The sequence below is a fragment of the Scyliorhinus canicula genome, chromosome 18 (assembly GCF_902713615.1).
Source record: "Scyliorhinus canicula chromosome 18, sScyCan1.1, whole genome shotgun sequence".
In the NCBI taxonomy this organism is placed as follows: Eukaryota; Metazoa; Chordata; class Chondrichthyes; order Carcharhiniformes; family Scyliorhinidae; genus Scyliorhinus; species Scyliorhinus canicula.
This window is the reverse complement of record NC_052163.1, coordinates 68,095,250-68,117,119: the sequence shown is the minus strand read 5'-3', so window position 1 is coordinate 68,117,119 and position 21,870 is coordinate 68,095,250. Positions and strand designations below refer to the sequence as shown.

Below are 21,870 nucleotides of genomic sequence, written 5' to 3'. Positions count from 1 at the left end.
AGGGTAGCAGGGATAATCCAGGTAATTATAGACCTGTGAGCCTGACGTCAGTGGTAGGGATGCTGCTGGAGAAGATACTGAGGGATAGGATCTATTCCCATTTGGAAGAAAATGTGCTTATCAGTGATAGGCAACATGGTTTTGTGCAGGGTAGGTCATGTCTTGCAACTTAATAGAATTCTTTGAGGAAGTGACAAAGCTGATTGATGAGGGAAGGCATTACTGAAATGCCTTCAGTAAGGCATTTGATATGGTTCCCCATGGTAGGCTGATGGAGAAAGTGAATTCTCATGGGGTCCAGGGTGTATTAGCTAGATGGATAAAGAACTGGCTGGGGAACAGGAGACAGAGAGTAGTAGTGGAAGGGAGTTTCTCAAAATGGAGAACTGTGACCAGTGGTGTTCCACAGGGTTCCGTGCTGGGACCACTGTTGTTTGTGATATACATAAATGATCTGGAGGAAGGTATAGGTGGTCTGATTAGCAAGTTTGCAGATGACACTAAGATTGGTGGAGTAGCAGCGAGTGAAGGGGGCTGTCAGAGAATACAGCAGAATATAGATAGATTGGAGAGTTCGGCAGAGAAATGGCAGATGGAGTTCAATCCGGGAAATGCGAGGTGATGCATGTTGGAAGATCGAATTCAAGAGCGAACTATACGGTAAATGAAAAGCCCTGGAGAATATGGAGGTACAGAGAGATCTGGGTGTTGAGGTCCATTGTACCCTGAAGGTGGCTGCACAGGTCGATAGAGTGGTCAAGAAGACATATGGATTGCTTTCCTTCATCGGAAGGGATATTGAGTACAAGAGTTGGCAGGTCATGTTACAGTTGTCTCAGACTTTGATTCGGCCACATTTGGAATACTGCGTTCAGTTCTAGTTGCCACATTACCAAAAGGATGTGGATGCTTTGGAGATTGTGCAGAGGAGGTTCACCAGGCTGTTGCCTGGTATGGAGGGCGCTAGCTATGAAGAGAAGTTGAGTAGATTAGGATTATTTTCATTTGAAAGACGGAGGTTGAGGGGGTACCTCATTGAGGTCTACAAAATCCTGAGAGGTATAGACAGGGTGGATAGCAAGAAGCTTTTTCCCAGAGTGGGTGACTCAATTATTAGGTGTCACGAGTTCAAGGTGAGAGGAGAAAAGTTTCAGGGAAGATATACGTGGAAAGTTCTTTACGCAGAGAGTGATGGGTGCCTGGCATTGCCGGCGGAGGTGATAGAGGCGGGCACGATAGCATCATTTAAGATGTACCTAGACAGATATATGAATGGGCAGGGAGCAGAGGGATACAGATCCTTAGAAAATAGGCGACAGTTTTAGATAGAGGATCTGGATCGACCCAGGCTTGGAGGGCCGAAAGGCCTGTTCCTGTGCTGTAATTTTTCTTTTCTTTTCATTTCTTTCAGTCCCCCCCCCCCCCATTCGTTCCCCAACCCAATCCCCCCATTTTCTCCCCAACCCAATCCCCCATTCGCACCCCAACCCAATACCCCCATTTGCTCTCAAACCCAACACCCCCATTCGCTCCCCAACCAATCCCCCCATTAGCTTCCCAACACATTCCCTATTCTCTCCACAATCCAATGGCTGAGCATATTTTTTTAACATGTAGCTATGCATCTACAAATAGCTTTTAAGATTACAATGAAGTGCATAGCCTCTTTGCACTGAGACATGTCACACTGCTATCATCAAAAGTCAAGCAATTGCTTTTTTCTGCTGAACTCTACCTTAAGAGCATCCATGAGTCTGTCACAGAGGTCAGGAACTGAAGGGCAAAGTTTGTGAAAAGCCTTCATTTTACAGATCTGTTCCAGCACCCTGTAATGAATGGACAGAGATTCAGAGGAATATGGTGTATTAACAGAACCAATAGATAGTACAGAAAATGGACCATTCCAAACACACCATCCTAATTGGGAATCATGCTGCTAGGTCAAAATTCTGAAACTCCCGAGAGAACATTGGCAGTAAAGTACAGGAAAGCCAGTGATGCAGACATATGGAAATTGAAAAAAGTGAGTCTTAATCCTCCTACAACACATCTAAAATAAATTCTGTACAACTTGTTTAATTTCCCGAGTCCATGTGCAACTGAACTGTGTAAAGCATTTAATCTCCTAGTTACAGGATGGAATTAAGTCATTCTACTTGTCTGTTTCATAGTAAATTGTGACAATTACCACTGTTCCAACCTTTAACCCATTTTAATCCATCCCACTGTTGAATCTGATCTTTAATGAAAACATAAGAACATAAGAACATAAGAACTAGGAGCAGGAGTAGGCCATCTGGCCCCTCGAGCCTGCTCCGCCATTCAATTAGATCATGGCTGATCTTTTGTGGACTCAGCTCCACTTTCCGGCCCGAACACCATAACCCTTAATCCCTTTATTCTTCAAAAAACTATCTATCTTTACCTTAAAAACATGTAATGAAGGAGCCTCAACTGCTTCACTGGGCAAGGAATTCCATAGATTCACAACCCTTTGGGTGAAGAAGTTCCTCCTAAACTCAGTCCTAAATCTACTTCCCCTTATTTTGAGGCTATGCCCCTTAGTTCTGCTGTCACCCGCCAGTGGAAACAACCTGCCCGCATCTATCCTATATATTCCCTTCATAATTTTAAATGTTTCTATAAGATCCCCCCTCATCCTTCTAAATTCCAACGAGTACAGTCCTAGTCTACTCAACCTCTCCTCATAATCCAACCCCTTCAGCTCTGCGATTAACCTAGTGAATCTCCTATGCACACCCTCCAGCGCCAGTACGTCCTTTCTCAAGTAAGGAGACCAAAACTGAACACAATACTCCAGGTGTGGTCGCACTAACACCTTATACAATTGCAACATAACCTCCCTAGTCTTAAACTCCATCCCTCTAGCAATGAAGGACAAAATTCCATTTGCCTTCTTAATCACCTGTTGCACTTGTAAACCAACCTTCTGTGACTCATGCACTAGCACACCCAAGTCTCTCTGAACAGCGGCATGCTTTAATATTTTATCGTTTAAATAATAATCCCGTTTGCTGTTATTCCTACCAAAATGGATAACCTCACATTTGTCAACATTGTATTCCATCTGCCAGACCCGAGCCCATTCACTTAACCTATCCAAATCCCTCTGCAGACTTCCAGTATCCTCTGCACTTTTCGCTTTACCACTCATCTTAGTGTCATCTGCAAACTTGGACACATTGCCCTTGGTCCCCAACTCCAAATCATCAATGTAAATTGTGAACAATTGTGGGCCCAACACTGATCCCTGAGGGACACCACTAGCTACTGATTGCAAACCAGAGAAACACCCATTTATCCCAACTCTTTGCTTTCTATTAATTAACCAATCCTCTATCCATGCTACTACTTTACCCTTAATGCCATGCATCTTTATCTTATGCAGCAACCTTTTGTGTGGCACCTTGTCAAAGGCTTTCTGGAAATCCAGATATACCACATCCATCGGCTCCCCGTTATCTACTGCACTGGTAATGTCCTCAAAAAATTCCACTAAATTAGTTAGGCATGACCTGCCTTTAACGAACCCATGCTGCGTCTGCCCAATGGGACAATTTCTATCCAGATGCCTCGCAATTTCTTCCTTGATGATAGATTCCAGCATCTTCCCTATTACCGAAGTTAAACTCACTGGCCTATAATTTCCTGCTTTCTGCCTACCTCCTTTTTTAAACAGTGGCGTCACGTTTGCTAATTTCCAATCCACCGGGGCCACCCCAGAGTCTAGTGAACATTTGTGTCTCACCCAGTAACCATTAATCCTGGAAGTGTATTCTACAAATTCACAAATCTCTGTATGAAGAAGTTTCTCCTGCTCCGCATTCTATCTAGTTAAATATTGTACAGATGGTTACCCATTCTAAATGATGGAAAAAAGAGTCAACTTCGAACCATGCTGTTCGATCCTATGTAAATTCCAAAGACTTCAATCAAACATGTGGGGCTGGATTCTCCATTAGCTGACACCGAGAGCTGAAAACAAAATCGGGCGGAGAATGGGCGGAATTCTCCAATCCCGCAGCAGAGTGTCCATGCCGTCGTAAATGGCGTCACATTTTCCAATGCCGTGAATGGGCCGCTCTCACATCTAATTCTGGCCCCTACAGTGGGCCAGCACGGCGCTGGAGCAGTTCGCGCCGCTCCAGCTGCATATCCCAGCATGAACTGGGCGCCGCGGGATCCGCACATGCGCAGTGGCGCCGGCACGTGCATGCACAGTGGCCTCCTTCAACACGCCGGCCCCGACACAACATGGCACAGGGCTACAGGGGCCTGCGAGTAGGAAAGGAGGCCCTCAGCCACAGAGACCTGCCCGCCGATCGGTGCGCCCCGATCACGGGCCAGGCCACATCGGTCGCCCCCCCCCCCCCCCCCCCCCCGTCCCCCGTCCCCCGCCACAGGCTGTCACCCGACCTTTACACATTGAGGTCTCACCAGCCCATAGCAGATTAGAACCGCGCCGGCGGGACTCGGCTCTTTTCCTAAGGCCACTCGGCCATCCGGGCCGGAGAATCGGAGGGCTGGCCGCGTAGAGCGACCCGCGACCCGCGCCGTGCCAACCACGCTGGCGCCAATGGCGCCGATTCTCCACACTGTGAAGAATCGCGTGCGTGCTTTGGGGCGGTGTGGCCCGTTCACGAGGATTCTCCAGCCCGGCGGGGGGCTGGGAGAATCCCACCCAATAGCTTCCGGCGCTGAAATCGAGGTAAATGTCGGTTTGATGCGAAATCTGGATTCTCTGGCTGCTCAAAGACGACGTAAACCCAGCTCCCACCGTGTGGCCTATAAGTACAGTACACATATCATTAGCGGGCCTGACACGCGATTCTCCGGGGCCTCCGCGATTCAGCGCCTCGGATGGGCTGATTTCCCGATGGTGTATTTCTCATTTGGTTTAAAAAATCCTGAACTTGGCGTCCTGGCAGATGAGCGAGAGAGAGGAGATAGGAAATTACATGGGGTGACTGCGGGCTGCTGGCTCAGACACTGGCCATGCTGGCTGAGACGGGGGGGGGGTGGGTGCCAGGGTCAGGGGAGGGGAAAGATGGAGGTGGAGTAGCCGGGGCCCACACGACAGGGGTGGTGCCAGGCACCGACCGCGATTATGGCGGCCATCTTGCTGACCACTCACCCCGGTCCCTGGGTCTGCACAGTGACAACGGCTGTATGGATGGGCTGCCCCAGCACCCGAACACCCCATCCAACCAGCACCCACCAACGGGGGGATCACCCAGGGCCACAGCGACGGCAGCCCCCAGTGAGGGCAGTGCCAGCCAATGGTGCACGTGGCAGCAGGGCTTGACACCAAGAGAGGGGGCACCGACGGAGCCGGGGTGTGGGGGTGGGGATTTGTGTGGTTGTGGCCCGCGGTGCCAAATGGGGGCCACCGTGTAGCCCATGCTACCTGGTTGGGCACAGGAGAATGCGCCATGACAACATGTTTGCCTTTCACCCCCTGCAGAAAAAAATGGCTAAGAATCTCACCCATTTCCTCTGAGTCCACGCATAAATTCCCTCTTTTGTCTTTGAGTGGGCCAATCCTTTCTCTAGTTACCCTCTTGCTCCTTACATACGAATAAAAGGCTTTGGGATTTTTCTTAACCCTGTTAGCCAAAGATATTTCATGACCCCTTTTAGCCCTCTTTATTGCGCGTTTGAGATTCGTCCTACTTTCCCGATATTCCTCCAAAGCTTCATCAGTTTTGAGTTGCCTCGATCCTATGTATGCTTCCTTTTTCATCTTAGCTAGTCTCACAATTTCACCCGTCATCCATGGTTCCCTAATCTTGCCATTTCTATCTTTCATTTTCACAGGAACATGTCTGTCCTGCACTCTAATCAACCTTTCCTTAAAAGACTCCCACATTTCAAATGTGGATTTACCCTTAAACAGCTGCTCCCAATCCACATTCCCTAGCTCCTGCCGAATTTTGTTATACTCTGCCTTTCCCCAATTTAGTACTCTTCCTTTCGGACCACTCTTGTCCTTGTCCATGAGTATTCTAAAACTTACGGAATTGTGATCGCTATTCCCAAAGTAATCACCGACTGAAACATCAACCACCTGGCCGGGATCATTCCCCAATACCAGGTCCAGTATGGCCCCTTCCCGAGTTGGACTATTTACATACTGCTCTAAAAAACTCTCCTGGATGCTCCTTACAAACTCTGCTCCACCTACGCCTCCAACACTACACGAATCCCATTCAATGTTGGGGAATTAAAATCTCCCATCACAACCACCCTATTGCTCCTACATTTTTCTATAATCTGTCTGCATATTTGTACCTCTACTTCATGCTCGCTTTTGGGAGGCCTGTAGTAAAGTCCCAACAATGTTACTGCACCCTTCCTATTTCTCAGCTCCACCCATATTGCCTCAGTGCTCAAATCCTCGAATCCTCCATCGTGCCCTCCTTAATCACAGCTGCGATTTATTTTCATTTCTCGGCCTCATAAACTATTGTGGATAGTTCCTCCCCAATCTTGTAACTACGCTGGCCCCGTTGCACCTTCTGCAAGAGAAGAATCACACCTGGGTTTGGGGTCAGACGCAAGAAACCGGTAAAACAACAATTGTCGTCGTCTGGGTTACTAACCCACTATAATCCAGGAAAGTCTTTGCTCATCACGTGTGATGCATCCCCGTATGGTATTGGGGCCGTCCTGTCTCACAAAGTGGAGAAAGAGGCTGAGCGGCCAAAAGTTTTTGCCTCCCGTACATTGACTGCAGTGAGAAAAAAGTATGCGCAGATCGAGAAGGAGGGCCTGGCGGTGGTCTTTGCGGTGAAATGCTTCCACCAGTATGTGTATGGCCGTCACTTCACTATCGTGACTGATCATAAGCCTCTATTGGGACTTTTCCGAGAGGATAAGCCAATACTGCCCATTGCTTCCGCACGGATCCAGCGCTGGGTTTTGTTGCTCGCTGCCTACGAGTAGTCTCTGGAGCGCAAACCAGGAACCCAGATAGCGAATGCCGACGCACTGAGCCGATTGCCTTTATCGGTCGGCCCCATGTCGGCCCCATGATCGGTGATGTGATAGCAACCCTAAATTTAATGGACTCCTTGTCTTTCACGGCATCACAGATCCGTGACTGGACCCAGACAGAGCCAGTCCTGTCAAAGGTTCGGCACATAGTCCTGTATGATGGGCAGCATAGACAGCTCCCAGGCGAGTTGCGGGCATTCTCCTCCAAGCTGTCAGAATTTAGCGTGGAAGATGGCATCCTCTTGTGGGGGATGCGTGTGATTTTCCCGGAAAAAGGACAGGAACTGATACTGAGGGACAATGGGCTCCGGGTGTGACCAAAATGATGTTGGCACGGAGTTATGTCTGGTGGCCAGGCCTCGATACCGACATTGCGAAGGTGGCCCAAAACTGCTCCATATGCCAGGAGCATCAGAAGCTTCTGTTGGCAACACTCCTACATCACTGGGAATGGTAGGGCGGCCTTGGGCGCGCTTGCATGCGGATTTTGTCGGCCCTTTTCAAGGATCCATGTTCCTTCTATTAATTGATGCCCAGTCTAAATAGTTAGAGGTGCATAAGATGGTAGGCACAACGTCCTGCGTAACAATCGAGAAGATGCATTTGTCTTTCAGTACCCGTGGCCTCCCAGAGGTGCTGGTCACGGACAACAGCACTCCATGAGGAGGTTGCGAGGTTCATGAAGATGAACGGCATATGCCATTATCCACACCACTCCAAGCTTCCAAGGGGTTGGCGGTTCATTCAAACGAGGCATAAAGAAGCAGTCCTCGGTCACAAGACTGGCTTGTTTTTTGTTTTCATACAGGACCACCCCCATGCAGTGACTGGGGTAACTCCCGCAGAACTCCTAATGGGCCGGAGACTTCGCACCCGCCTTAGCATGCTTTTCCCAGAAATTGGCGCAAAAGTATGCCGCACACAAGAACATCAGGGGCAGGGTTTTTTTCGGCATCGGTTGATTCGGCAGTTTGTGCCCGGTGACCCAGTGTTCATTTGAAATTTTGCTGGTGCTGCCCAGTGGGTCCCTGGTGCTATCTTTCGCTGAACGGGCCCTATCTCTTTCCAGGTGCAAGCCCAGGGTCGTCTCCTGAGCAAGCATGTAGACCACGTTTGGTCCAGAAGACTATCCCTGCCAAAGATTCCCCATCCCCGGAGCTCATTTCTGCAGCCACAGAGACCAGACACAATGGAGAGTATTCCTCACAATCTTCCTCTGGTGCCGCACGCAAAGCCTGCGCAGATCGTTGCAGAACCGCGTGGAGATAGAGACGTCAAGATGATGGAGGCAGCGGACTCTGACTCCAAGATGGAGACACAGGACGCCTCAGAGGGCCCACAGGCCATGGATGGACAATCGTTACGCCGTTCATCACGGAAGCGCCATTCTCCGTCTCATTACACGCCACCTGATGGTGTCCGGCCTGCGGCAAAACGAGTCCGATGCCCTCCTTTGCCAGAGTCTTCGGTGGATGCCTTGGACTTTGGCAGGGGAGGGATGTTATAACCTGTTATAATCCTTAGGGAGTGTGAGCTTTCCCAATGAGTTGGGCGGAGAAATAATTTGCAGATTCCCTGCATAAATTAGAGCTGGCCAGTTTGGAACCAGTTACAGAGGAGTGAGCAACAAGGGAGCTGCTGCTGCTGTGTTATTGAAAATAAATGTTATTTCTTTCTATTCTTCAACTCGTGCTGGATTTTTTGTGTACCTCACAAAAGGGAGTGAAAACTGTTACAGTGTGAGGCTTGGGGAGGGGTCTCTGTTACAGTGTGAGGCTTGGGGAGGGGTCACTGTTACAGTGTGAGGCTTGGGGAGGAGTCTCTGTTACAGTGTGTGAGATTTGGGGAGGGGTCACTGTTACAGTGTGTGAGATTAGGGGAGGGGTCTCTGTTACAGTGTGTGAGATTTGGGGAGGGGTCACTGTTACAGTGTGTGAGGCTTGGGGAGGGGTCTCTGTTACAGTGTGTGAGGCTTGGGGAGGGGTCTCTGTTACAGTGTGTGAGATTTGGGGAGGGGTCTCTGTTGCAGTGTGTGAGATTTGGGGAGGGGTCGCTGTTAGTGTGTGGGTTTTTGGGGAGGGGTCTCTGTTGCAGTGTGTGAGATTTGGGGAGGGGTCACTGTCTGAGTATGTAGGTTTGGGGAGGGGTCTCTGTTACTGTGTGTGAGATTTGGGGAGGGGTCACTGTTACAGTGTGTGAGATTTGGGGAGGGGTCACTATTACAGTGTGTGAGATTTGGGGAGGGGTCTCTGTTACAATGTGTGAGATTTGGGGAGGGGTCTCTGTTACAGTGTGTGAGATTTGGGGAGGGGTCTCTGTTACAGTGTGTGAGGCTTGGGGAGGGGTCTCTGTTACAGTGTGTGAGATTTGGGGAGGGGTCTCTGTTACAGTGTGTGGGATTTGGGGAGGGGGTCACGTTTACAGTGTGTGAGAATTGGGGAGGGGTCTCTGTTACAGTGTGTGAGATTTGGGGAGGGGTCTCTGTTACAGTGTGTGAGAATTGGGGAGGGGTCTCTGTTACAGTGTGTGAGTTTGGGGAGGGGTCTCTGTTACAGTGTGTGAGATTTGGGGAGGGGTCACTGTTACAGTGTGTGAGGTTTGGGGAGTGGTCTGTTACAGTGTGTGAGGTTTGGGGAGGGGTCTCTGTTACAGTGTGTGAGAATTGGGGAGGGGTCACTGTTACAGTGTGTGAGATTTGGGGAGGGGTCTCTGTTACAGTGTGTGAGGTTTGGGGGAGGGTCTCTGCTACAGTGTGTGGGTTTTTGGGGAGGGGTCTCTGTTGCAGTGTGTGAAATTTGGGGAGGGGTCTGTTACAGTGTGTGAGATTTGGGGAGGGGTCTCTGTTACAGTGTGTGGGTTTTTGGGGAGGGGTCTCTGTTACAGTGTGTGAGATTTGGGGAGGGGTCTCTGTTACAGTGTGTGAGGTTTGGGGAGTGGTCACTTTTACACTGTGTGAGGTTTGGGGTGGGTCTCTGCTACAGTGTGTGGGTTTTTGGGGAGGGGTCTCTGCTACAGTGTGTGAGGTTCAGGGATGTTCATGTTTTGCTTCGATAAGACGGTCCAGAATGATTTATAGAAATGTCTCACCTGAGTAAAGATTGCTGATGTTCAGCAGACTTGGGGTCAGTCATTGGAAAAACATCTCTGTATTTCTGGAGAATTGAGATTCCATAGTCCAGGAAAGACATGAACGACTTGGCTAATTCATCTTGCTGCCAAGGGAAACAGAAGTCAGGCAATTAATCGAAAGCCCTATAACAATTCAAAACCATGTGAACATACCAGAGATCCCTCGCCAAATCTCACACACTGCAACAGAGACCCCTCCCCAAACCTCACGCACTGTAACAGTGACCCCTCCCCAAACCTCACGCACTGTAACAGTGACCCCTCCCCAAACCTCACACACTGTAACAGAGACCCCTCCCCAAATCTCGCACACTGTAACAGTGTCCCCTCCCCAAGCCTCACACACTGTAACAGAGACCCCTCCCCAAGCCTCACACACTGTAACAGAGACCCCTCCCCAAATCTCACACACTGTAACAGAGACCCCTCCCCAAAACCCACACACTGCAACAGAGACCCCTCCCCAAATCTCACACACTGCAACAGTGACCCCTCCCCAAACCTCACACACTGTAACAGAGACCCCTCCCCAAATCTCACACACTGTAACAGTGACCCCTCCCCAAATCTCACACACTGCAACAGAGACCCCTCCCCAAATCTCACACACTGTAACAGTGACCCCTCCCCAATTCTCACACACTGTAATAGTGACCCCTCCCCAAATCTCACACACTGTAACAGAGACCCCTCCCTAAACCTCACACACTGCAACAGAGACCCCTCCCCAAAACCCACACACTGCAACAGAGACCCCTCCCCAAACTCACACACTGCAACAGAGACCCCTCCCTAAACCTCACACACTGCAACAGAGACCCCTCCCCAAACCTCACACACTGCAACAGAGACCCCTCCCTAAACCTCACACACTGCAACAGAGACCCCTCCCTAAACCTCACACACTGCAACAGAGACCCCTCCCCAAACCTCACACACTGTAACAGAGACCCCTACCCAAACCTCACACACTGCAACAGAGACCCCTCCCTAAACCTCACACACTGTAACAGAGACCCCTCCCCAAAACCCACACACTGCAACAGAGACCCCTCCCCAAATCTCACACACTGTAACAGTGACTCCTTCCCAAATCTCACACACTGTAACAGAGACCCCTTCCCAAATCTCACACACTGCAACAGAGACCCCTCCCCAAATCTCACACATTGTCACAGTGACCCCCCCAAATCTCACACATTGTAACAGAGACCCCTCCCCAAATCTCGCACACTGTAACAGTGACCCCTCCCTAACTCTCACACACTGTAACAGAGACCCCTCCCCAAATCTCACACACTGCAACAGAGACCCCTCCCCAAACCTCACACACTGCAACAGAGACCCCTCCCCAAACCTCACACACTGCAACAATGACCCCTCCCCAAGCCTCACACACTGTAACAGAGACCCCTCCCCAAATCTCACACACTGTAACCGAGACCCCTCCCCAAATCTCACACACTGTAACAGTGACCCCTACCCAAATCTCACACACTGCAACAGAGACCCCTCCCTAAACCTCACACACTGTAACAGTGACCCTTCCCCAAGCCTCACACTGTAACAGAGACCCCTCCCCAAATCTCACACACTGTAACAGAGACCCCTCCCCAAACCTCACACACTGGGCGAAATTCTCCCAGAGGCCCGACGCCGTCTTGAAACCCGGAGAGGTTCACGACGGCGTCGGAGGCCTCTCCCGGCCCCTATTCTCCCCTCCCCGGGGGGATAGGAGGCCTGTGCCAGGAAACTCGGCCGTGGGGCCTTGTTGCTGGCGTCAAGGCCCGGCGCACTGAAACTGACGCGGCTGACGCGCCTAAAGACGTCAGCCGCGCATGCGCGGTTGCCGTCTTCCCCTCAGCTGCCCCGCAAGACGTGGCAGCTTGATTTTGCAGGGCGGCGGAGGGGAAATAGTGCATCCGATTGAGACGCCGGCCCGACGATCGGTGGGCACACAGTCGTGGTGCTCATTCCCTTCTAGGCGCACCACAAGCCCCAAACGGGCATATCACGTCGTCGTGAAACGGTCGCGAACGGCAGGCCGCTCAGCCCATCGGGATCGGAGAATCGCGGGCTGCCGTCAAAACGTCAAAGAGCGGACCTCCCACGATTCTCCCACGTGAGGAGCGGAGAATTCCGCCCACGGTAACAGAGACCCCTCCCCAAATCTCACACACTGTAACAGAGACCCCTCCCCAAATCTCACACACTGTAACAGAGACCCCTCCCCAAATCTCACACACTGCAACAGTGACTCCTTCCCAAATCTCACACACTGCAACAGAGACCCCTCCCCAAACCTCACACACTGTAACAGAGACCCCTCCCCAAATCTCACACACTGTAACAGTGACCCCTCCCCAAATCTCACACACTGTAACAGAGACCCCTCCCTAAACCTCACACACTGCAGCAGTGACTCCTTCCCAAATCTCACACACTGTAACAGAGACCCCTCCCCAAATCTCACACACTGCAACAGAGACCCCTCCCCAAACCTCACACACTGTAACAGTGTCCCCTCCCCAAATCTCACACACTGTAACAGAGACCCCTCCCCAAATCTCACACACTGTAACAGTGACCCCTCCCCAAATCTCACACACTGTAACAGAGACCCCTCCCTAAACCTCACACACTGCAGCAGTGACTCCTTCCCAAATCTCACACACTGTAACAGTGACCCCTCGCCAAACCTCACACACTGTAACAGAGACCCCTCCCCAAATCTCACACACTGTAACAGTGACCCCTTCCCAAATCTCACACACTGTAACAGTGACTCCTTCCCAAATCTCACACACTGTAACAGTGACTCCTTCCCAAATCTCACATATTGTAACAGAGACCCCTCCCCAAATCTCACACACTGTAACAGTGACCCCTTCCCAAATCTCACACATTGTAACAGTGACCCCTTCCCAAATCTCACACATTGTAACAGTGACTCCTTCCCAAATCTCACACATTGTAACAGTGACCCCTCCCCAAATCTCACACATTGTAACAGAGACCCCTCCCCAAATCTCACACTTTCTAATAATAATCTTTATTATTGTCACAAGAAAGCTTACATTAATACTACAATGAAGTTACTGTGAAAATCCCCTCGTCACCACAATCCGCACCTGTTCAGGTACTATGAGGGAGAATTCAGAATGTCCTATTCACCTAACAGCACGTCTTTCGGCACTTGTGGGAGGAAACCGGAGTACCCGGAGGAAACACTGGCAGAAATGGGGAGAACATGCAGACTCCACACAGACATTGACCCAAGCCGAGAATTGAACATTACGAAATCCCAGTCCTCTAGTCTCCCACTAATCTTTGCTCTTTGAATACATTTTCCTTCAATTTGATATTCTCCCTTATTTCCTTAGATATCCACGGTCGGTTTTCCCTCTTTCTACCGTCCTTCCTTTCTGTTGGTATAAAACTTTGCTGAGCGCGCTTGGAAGGTTCTCCACTGCTCCTCAAGTGTTCCACCATAAAGTGTTTGCTCCCAGTCTACCTTAGCTAGTTCTTCTCTCATCCCATTGTAATCTCCTTTGTTTAAGCACAAAACACGAGTATTTGATTTTACCTTCTCACCCTCCATCTGTATTTTAAATTCCACCATATTATGATCGCTCCTTCCGAGAGGATCCCTAACTATGAGATCATGAATCAATCCTGTCTCGTTACACAGGACAAGATCTAGGACTGCTTGTTCCCTCGTAGGTTCCACTACATACTGTTCTAGATACATTCTATAAACTCCTCCTCAAGACTGCCTTGACCGACCTGGTTAAACCAATCGAGATGTAGATTAAAATCCCCCATGATAACTGCTGTACCATTTCTACATGCATCAGTTATTTCTTTGTTTATTGCCTTCCCCACCATAATGTTACTATTTGGTGGCCTGTAGACGACTCCTATCAGTGACTTTTTCGCCTTACTATTCCTGATTTCCACCCAAATAGATTCAACCTTGCCCGGATGTCATCCTTAAATAACAGAGCTACACCACCTCCCTTACCAGCCACTCTGTCCTTCCGAATAGTTTGATACTCTCGGATATTTAACTCCCAGTCGTGACCATCCTTTAACCATATTTCAGTAATGGCCACTAAATCATAGTATTCTGAATACTACCAGCATTCAGGTAAAGTACACTTATGTTGGCTTTTATACCTCTGTTTTGAACCTTAACACCTCGATCAGTAACCTCTCCTAAGTTATATTTCCTCTTAACTTTTCTCCTAATTTCCTTGTCGTTCAACCCATATCTTCATGTAACAACCAGCCGCGTCGCTTACCATTAATGTTTTGACTTCCAGTTTTATTCCTTTTAGTATTACTGGGTCTATTCACTGAGCTCCCCTCAGTCATTGTACCTTGTAGTGTTGCCCTTTTTTATTTTTGACTACGGCTTCTCTGCCTAACACTTACCCCCTTCCTTTTGCTTCTGTCCCTGTTTTACTACCTTAGTTAGGTAGTATAGTGTTAGTGGAAGGGGAAATCTTTAGTTAAAGGGAAATCTAGAGGGGACAACAGAAAGCTACTAAAATAGCTATAAAGAAGAGTAAGATAGATCATGAGAGTAAACTTGCTCAGAATATCAAACCAGATAGTAAAAGTTTTGACAAATATATAAAACAAAAAAGAGTGGCTAAGGTAAATATTGGTCCTTTAGAGGAGGAGAAGGGAGTTTTAATAATGGGAGATGAGGAAATGGCTGAGGAACTGAACAGGTTTTTTGGGTCGGTCTTCACAGTGGAAGACACAAATAACATGCCAGCGACTGATAGAAATGAGGCTATGACAGGTGAGGACCTTGAGAGCATTGTTATCACTAAGGAGATAGTGAAGGGCAAGCTAATGGGGCTAAAGGTAGACAAGTCTCCTGGCCCTGATGGAATAGGGCCAGTCAAGCACAGCAGTGGGAAGTTGTGTGTGGAGTCCGAGGAGATAGGAGAGGAGCTAAATGAATATTTTTTGTCAGTATTCACACAGGAAAAAGACAATGTTGTCGAGGAGAATACTGAGATACAGGCTACTAGACTAGAAGCGCTTGAGGTTCATGAGGAGGAGGTGTTGGCAATTCTGGAAAGAGTGAAAATAGATAAGTCCCCTGGGCCGGATGGGATTTATCCTAGGATTCTCTAGGAAGCTAGGGAGGAGATTGCTGAGCTTTTGGCTTTGATCTTTAAGTCATCTTTGTCTACAGGACTAGTGCCAGAAGACTGGAGGATAGCAAATGTTGTCCCCTTGTTCAAAAAGGGGAGAAGAGACAACCCCGGTAACTATAGACAGGTGAGCCTTACTTCTGTTGTGGGCAAAATCTTGGAAATGTTTATAAGAGATAGGATAATCATCTGGAAAGGAATAATTTGATTAGAGATAGTCAACACGGTTTTGTGAAGGGTAGGTCGTGCCTCACAAACCTTATTGAGTTCTTTGACAAGGTGACCAAACAGGTGGATGAGGGTAAAGCAGTTGATATGGTGTATATGGATTTCAGTAAATCATTTGATAAGGTTCCCCACGGTAGGCTATTGCAGAAAATACAGAGGCATGGGATTCAGGATAATTTAGCAGTTTGGATCAGAAATTGGTTAGCTGGAAGAAGACAAAGGGTGGTGGTTGAAGGGAAATATTCAGACTGGAGTCCAGTTACTAGAGGTGTACCACAAGGATCTTTTTTGGGGCCACTGCTGTTTGTCATTTTTAAAATGACCTGGAGGAGGGCGTAGAAGGATGGGTGAGTAAATTTGCTTATGCCACTAAAGTCGGTGGAGTTGTGGACAATGCGGAAGCATGTTACAAGTTACAGAGGGACATAAATAAGCTGCAGAACTGGGCTGAGAGGTGGCAAATGGAGTTTAATGCAGAAAAGTGTGAGGTGATTCATTTTGGAAGGAGTAACAGGAAGACAGAGTACTGGGTTAATGGTAAGATTATTAGTAGTGTGGATGAGCAGAGAGATCTCGGTGTCCATGTACATAGATCCCTGAAAATTGCCATCCAGGTTGAGGGGGAGTAAGTTTCGGAGCCATGAGGTCATGATGCAGCTGTACAAAACTCTGGTGCGGCCGCATTTGGAAAATTGCGTGCAATTCTGGTCGCCGTATTATGGGAAGGATGGGGAAGCATTGGAAAGGGTGCAGTGGAGATTTACCAAAATGTTGCCTGGCATGGAGGGAAGATCTTATGAGGGAAGGCTGAGGGACTTGAGGCTGTTTTCATTAGAGAGAAGAAGTTTAAGAGGTGACTTAATTGAGGCCTACAAGATGATCAAAGGATTAGATAGGGTGGACAGTGAGAGTCTAATTCCTCGGATGGTGATGTCTAGCACAAGGGGACATAGCTTTAAATTGAGGGGAGATAGATATAGGACAGATGTCAAAGGTAGGTTCTTTACTCAGAGAGTAGTGAGGGCGTGGAATGCCCTGCCTGCAACAGTAGTGGACTCGCCAACACTAAACGCATTCAAATGGTCATTGGATAGACATATGGATGATAAGGGAATGGTGCAGATGGGCTTTAGAGTGGTTTCACAGGTCGGCGCAACATCGAGGGCCAAAGGGCCTGTACTGCGCTGTAATGTTCTATGTTCTATGTTAATTAATAGAAAACAAAGAGTAGGGATTAATGGGTGTTTCTCTGGTTGGCAGATGTCCCTCAGAGATCAGTGTTGGGCCCACAATTGTTCACAATTTACATAGATGATTTGGAGTTGGGGACCAAGGGCAATGTGTCCAAGTTTGTAGATGACACTAAGATGAGTGGTAAAGCGAAAAGTGCAGAGGATACTGGAAGTCTGCAGAGGGATTTGGATAGGTTAAGTGAATGGACTGGGGTCTGGCAGATGGAATACAATGTTGACAAATGTGAGGTTATCCATTTTGGTAGGAATAACAGCAAATGGGATTATTATTTAAACGATAAAATATTAAAGCATGCTGCTGTGCAGAGAGACCTGGGTGTGCTGGTGCATGAGTCGCAAAAAGTTGGTTTACAGGTGCAACGGGTGATTAAGAAGGCAAATGGAATTTTGTCCTTCATTGCTAGAGGGATGGAGTTTAAGACTAGGGAGGTTATGCTGCAATTGTATAAGGTGTTAGTGAGGTCACACCGAGAGTATTGTGTTCAGTTTTGGTCTCCTTACTTGAGAAAGGACGTACTGGCGCTGGAGGGTGTGCAGAGGAGATTCACTAGGTTAATCCCAGATCTGAAGGGGTTGGATTACGAGGAGAGGTTGAGTAGACGGGGACTGTACTCGCTGGAATTCATAAGGATGAGGGGGGGATCCTATAGAAACATATAAAATTATGAAGGGAATAGTTGGATAGATGCGGGCAGGCTGTTTCCACTGGCGGGTGAAAGCAGAACTAGGGGACATAGCCTCAAAATAAGGGGAAGTAATGATGTGGAGATGCCGGCGTTGGACTGGGGTGAGCACAGTAAGAAGTCTTACAGCACCAGGTGAAGGGGAAGTAGATTTAGGACTGAGTTTAGAAGAAACTTCTTCACCCAAAGGGTTGTGAATCTATGGAATTCCTTACCCAGTGAAGCAGTAAAGGCTCCTTCATTAAATGTTTTTAAGATAAAGATAGATCGTTTTTTGAAGAATAAAGGGATTAAGGATTATGGCGTTCGGGCCGGAAAGTGGAGCTGAGTCCACAAACGGTCAGCCATGATCTCATTGAATGGCGGAGCAGGCTCGAGGGGCCAGATGGCCTACTCCTGCTCCTAGTTCTTATGTTCTTATCTTATGTTCTATGCAGCTGCAACATGACTTGCCAATTCTTATACTCAATGCCCCGGCAAGCATGCCGTATGCCTTTTTGACTACCTTCCCCACCTGTGTTGCCCCTTTCAGTGACCTGTGGACCTGTACACCTAGATCTCTCTGACTTTCAATACTCTCAAGTGTTCTACCATTCACTGTATATTCTCTACCTGTATTAGACCTTCCAAAATGCATTACCTCACATTTGTCCTGATTAAACTCCATCTGCCATCTCTCCGCCCAAGTCTCCAAACGATCTAAATCTGACAGTCCTCATCGCTATCCGCAATTCCACCAACCTTTGTGTCATCTGCAAACTTACTAATCAGACCAGTTACATTTTCCTCCAAATCATTTATATATACTACGAACAGTAAAGGTCCCAGCACTGAGCCCTGCGGAACACCACTAGTCACAGACCTCCAATCAGAAAAGCACCCTTCCGTTGCTACTCTCTGCCTTCTATGACCCAGCCAGTTCTGTATCCACCTTGCCAGCTCACCCCTGATCCCGTGTGACTTCACCTTTTGTAGCAGTCTACCATGAGGGACCTTGTCAAAGGCCTTACTGAAGTCCATATAGACAACATCCACTGCCCTACCTGCATCAATCATCTTTGTGACCTCTTCGAAAAACTCGATCAAGTTAGACATGACCACCCCTTCACAAATCCATGCTGCCTCACTACTATGTCCATTTGCTTCCAAATGGGAGTAGATCCTGTCTCAAAGAATTCTCTCCAGTAATTTCCCTACCACTGACGTAAGGCTCATCGGCCTGTAGTTCCCTGGATTATCCTTGCTACCCTTCTTAAACAAAGAAACAACATTGGCTATTCTCCAGTCCCCCGAGACATCACTTGAAGATGGTGAGGATCCAAAGATTTTTGTCAAGGCCTCAGCAATTTCCTCTCTAGCCTCCTTCAGTATTCTGGGGTACATCCCATCAGGCCCTGGGGACTTATCTACCTTAATATTTTTCAAGACGCCCAACACCTGGTCTTTTTGGATCTCAATATGACCCAGGCTATCTGCACACCCTTCTCCAGACTCAACATCCACCAATTCCTTCTCTTTGGTGAATACTGATGCAAAGTACTCATTTAGTACCTCGCCCATTTCCTCTGGCTCCACACATAGATGCCCTTGCCTATCCTTCAGTGGGCCGACCCTTTCCCTGGATACCATCTTGCTTTTTATGTATGTGTAAAAAGCCTTGGGATTTTCCTTAACCCTATTTGCCAATGACGTTCATGACCCCTTCTCGCCCTCCTGACTCCTTGCTTAAGTTCCTTCCTACTTTCCTTACATTCCACACAGGCTTCGTCTGTTCCTAGCCTTTTAGCCCTGACAAATGCCTCCTTTATCTTTTTGCCGGGGCCTGCAATATCTCTCGTTATCCAAGGTTCCTGAAATTTGCCCTATTTATCCTTCTTCTGCACAGGAACATGCCGGTCCTGAATTCCTTTCAACTGACACTTGAAAGCCTCCCACATGTCAGATGTTGATTTACCCTCAAACATCTGCCCCCCATCCAGATTCTTCAGTTCCAGCCTAATATTGTTATAATTAGCCAATTTAGCAGATTCACCCTAGGACCACTCTTATCCTTGACCACCAGCACTTTAAAACTTACTGAATTGTGGTCACTGTTCCCAAAATGCTCCCCTACTGAAACTTCTACCACCTGGCCGGGCTCATTCCCCAATACCAGGTCCAGTACAGCCCCTTCCCTGGTTGGACTGTCCACATTTTGTTTTAAGAAGCCCTCCTGGATGCTCCTTACAAACTAAGCCCCTAGCACTGTGAGTCCCAGTCAATATTGGGGAAGTTGAAGTCTCCCATCACAACAACCCTGTTGTTTTTACTCTTTTCCAAAATCTGTCTACCTATCTGCTCCTCTATCTCCCGCTGGCTGTTGGGAGGCCTGTAGTAAACCTCCAACATTGTGACTGCACCCTTCTTATTCCTGATTTCCACCCATATAGCCTCGCTGCCCTCTGAGGTGTCCTCCCGTATGCAGCTGTGATATTCTCCCTAACCAGTAGCGCAACTCTGCCACACCCTTTTTACACCCCCTCAATCCCGCCTGAAACATCTAAATCCTGGAATGTTTAGCTGCCAATCCTGTCCTTCCCTCAATCAGGTCTCTGTAATGGCAACAACATCATAGTTCCAAGTACTAATCCAAGCTCTAAGTTCATCTGTTATACTTCTTGCATTAAAACTTCAGGCCACCAGTCCCTGTGTTTTCAGCAACATCTCCCTGTCTGCTCTGCCTCAGAGCCATTCTGGCCCTATTCCCTAGTTCTTCCTCAATGCTTTCACCTTCTGACCTATTGCTCCGGTACCCACCCCCCTGCCATACTAGTTTAAACCCTCCCGTGTGACACTAGCAAACCTCGCGGCCAGGATATTTATCCCTCTCCAGTTTAGATGCAACCCGTCCTTATACGGGTCACACCTGTCCCGGAAGAGCTCCCAGTGGTCCAGATAACGGAAACCCTCCCTCCTGCACCAGCTGTTTAGCCACGTGTTTAGCTGCTCTATCTTCCTATTTCTAGCCTCACTGGCACGTGGCACAGGGAGTAATCCCGAGATTACAACCATAGGCGTCCTGTCTTTTAACTTTCTGCGTAGCTCCCTGAACTCCTACTGCAGTACCTCATGCCCCTTCCTGCCTATGTTGTTAGTACCAATATGTACAATGACCTCTGCCTGTTTGCCCTCCCCCTTCAGGATCCCCGCTACCCGTTCGGAGACATCCTGGACCCTGGCACCAGGAAGGCTACATACCATCCTGGAGTCTCTTTCACGTCCACAGAAGCGCCTATTTGTGCCCCTGACTATAGTCTCCTCTGACTATTGCAAAGGACTTGTTAGGATAGCCATTCCACTGTGTCTCAGGCCCACGGTACTTCATCAAATTCATGAGGGACACCTCGGAGTAGAAAAATGTAAACAAAGGGCTAGGCAAGCCGTCTACTGGCCTGGCTTAAATCGGGACATCACTGACATGGTTTTGGGATGCGAGGCCTGTCAAAAGTTCAAACCGGCGCAGTGTGAGGAGACTCTTCAACCACACGAGTTGGAAACCTCTCCTTGGGCTAAAGTGGACATTGACCTATTCCATTCCAATGGTTGTGACTATGATATCATCACTGACTATTACTCAAATTACCCAGAAGTAGTGAAGCTGTCAGACCTCACCTCCCAAGACCGTGATCAAAGCATGCAAGCAAACTTTCTCTCGTCATGGTATACCAACTACTGTTATGACTGACAACGGACCGTGCTTCCACAGTCAAGACTGGACTGAGTTTACCAGACTCTATAACTTCAAGCACATCACTTCTAATCCACACTACCTGCAGTCAAACAGTAAAGTTGAAAAGGGGGTGCACATAGTCAAACAGCTAATCAACAAAGCCTCGGATTCAGCATCCGATATTTACTGAACAATACACTCATATCGTGCAACTCTGCTATCGACTGGAATGTTACCAACTCAGCTGCTGATGGACAGGGACCTGAGAACAATGCTTCCGGCTCCACAACTACCCAATCCAGATTACCTTCCGGCAATACAGAAGATGCAACAGCTTTGTAATAAGCAGCAATATTATTATGGCAGACATGCAACCAATCTGGACTCACTATCTCCAGCAGACACCGTTAGGATCAAGATACCTGATGGAGGTTGGTCTGTTCCAGCTGTCATCATTCGACAAGCCGCACCCAGATCTTACATACTCAAGACCTCTGATGGCAATATTCTCTGCAGAAATCATCGGGCACTTCAGAAAATCACACGCCCACAACAAATTTTTCCTCATTTGCCATTCAATGAAGCCATCTTCCAAGACATGATGATTAACAGTTCATATCGTGATGACAAACAGAGAACGATCAAAACATTGACTTCTCCACCTTGTACTCTGAGAA

General features: G+C 48.3%; 1 protein-coding gene across 4 annotated transcripts in view; it reads right to left on the bottom strand.

The window, feature by feature from the left end:
* unc13d (unc-13 homolog D (C. elegans)) overlaps positions 1 to 21,870 on the bottom strand; it is a 495,771-nt gene that overhangs the window by 305,427 nt on the left and 168,474 nt on the right. For all 4 annotated transcript variants that reach the window (XM_038777597.1, XM_038777599.1, XM_038777598.1 and 1 more), the window contains 2 exons: positions 10,105 to 10,229; positions 1,736 to 1,826 (listed from right to left, as the gene is read on the bottom strand). In XM_038777597.1, coding sequence (XP_038633525.1) covers positions 1,736 to 1,826; positions 10,105 to 10,229 — 216 coding nt within the window. The remainder of the gene's footprint in view (positions 1 to 1,735; positions 1,827 to 10,104; positions 10,230 to 21,870) is intronic.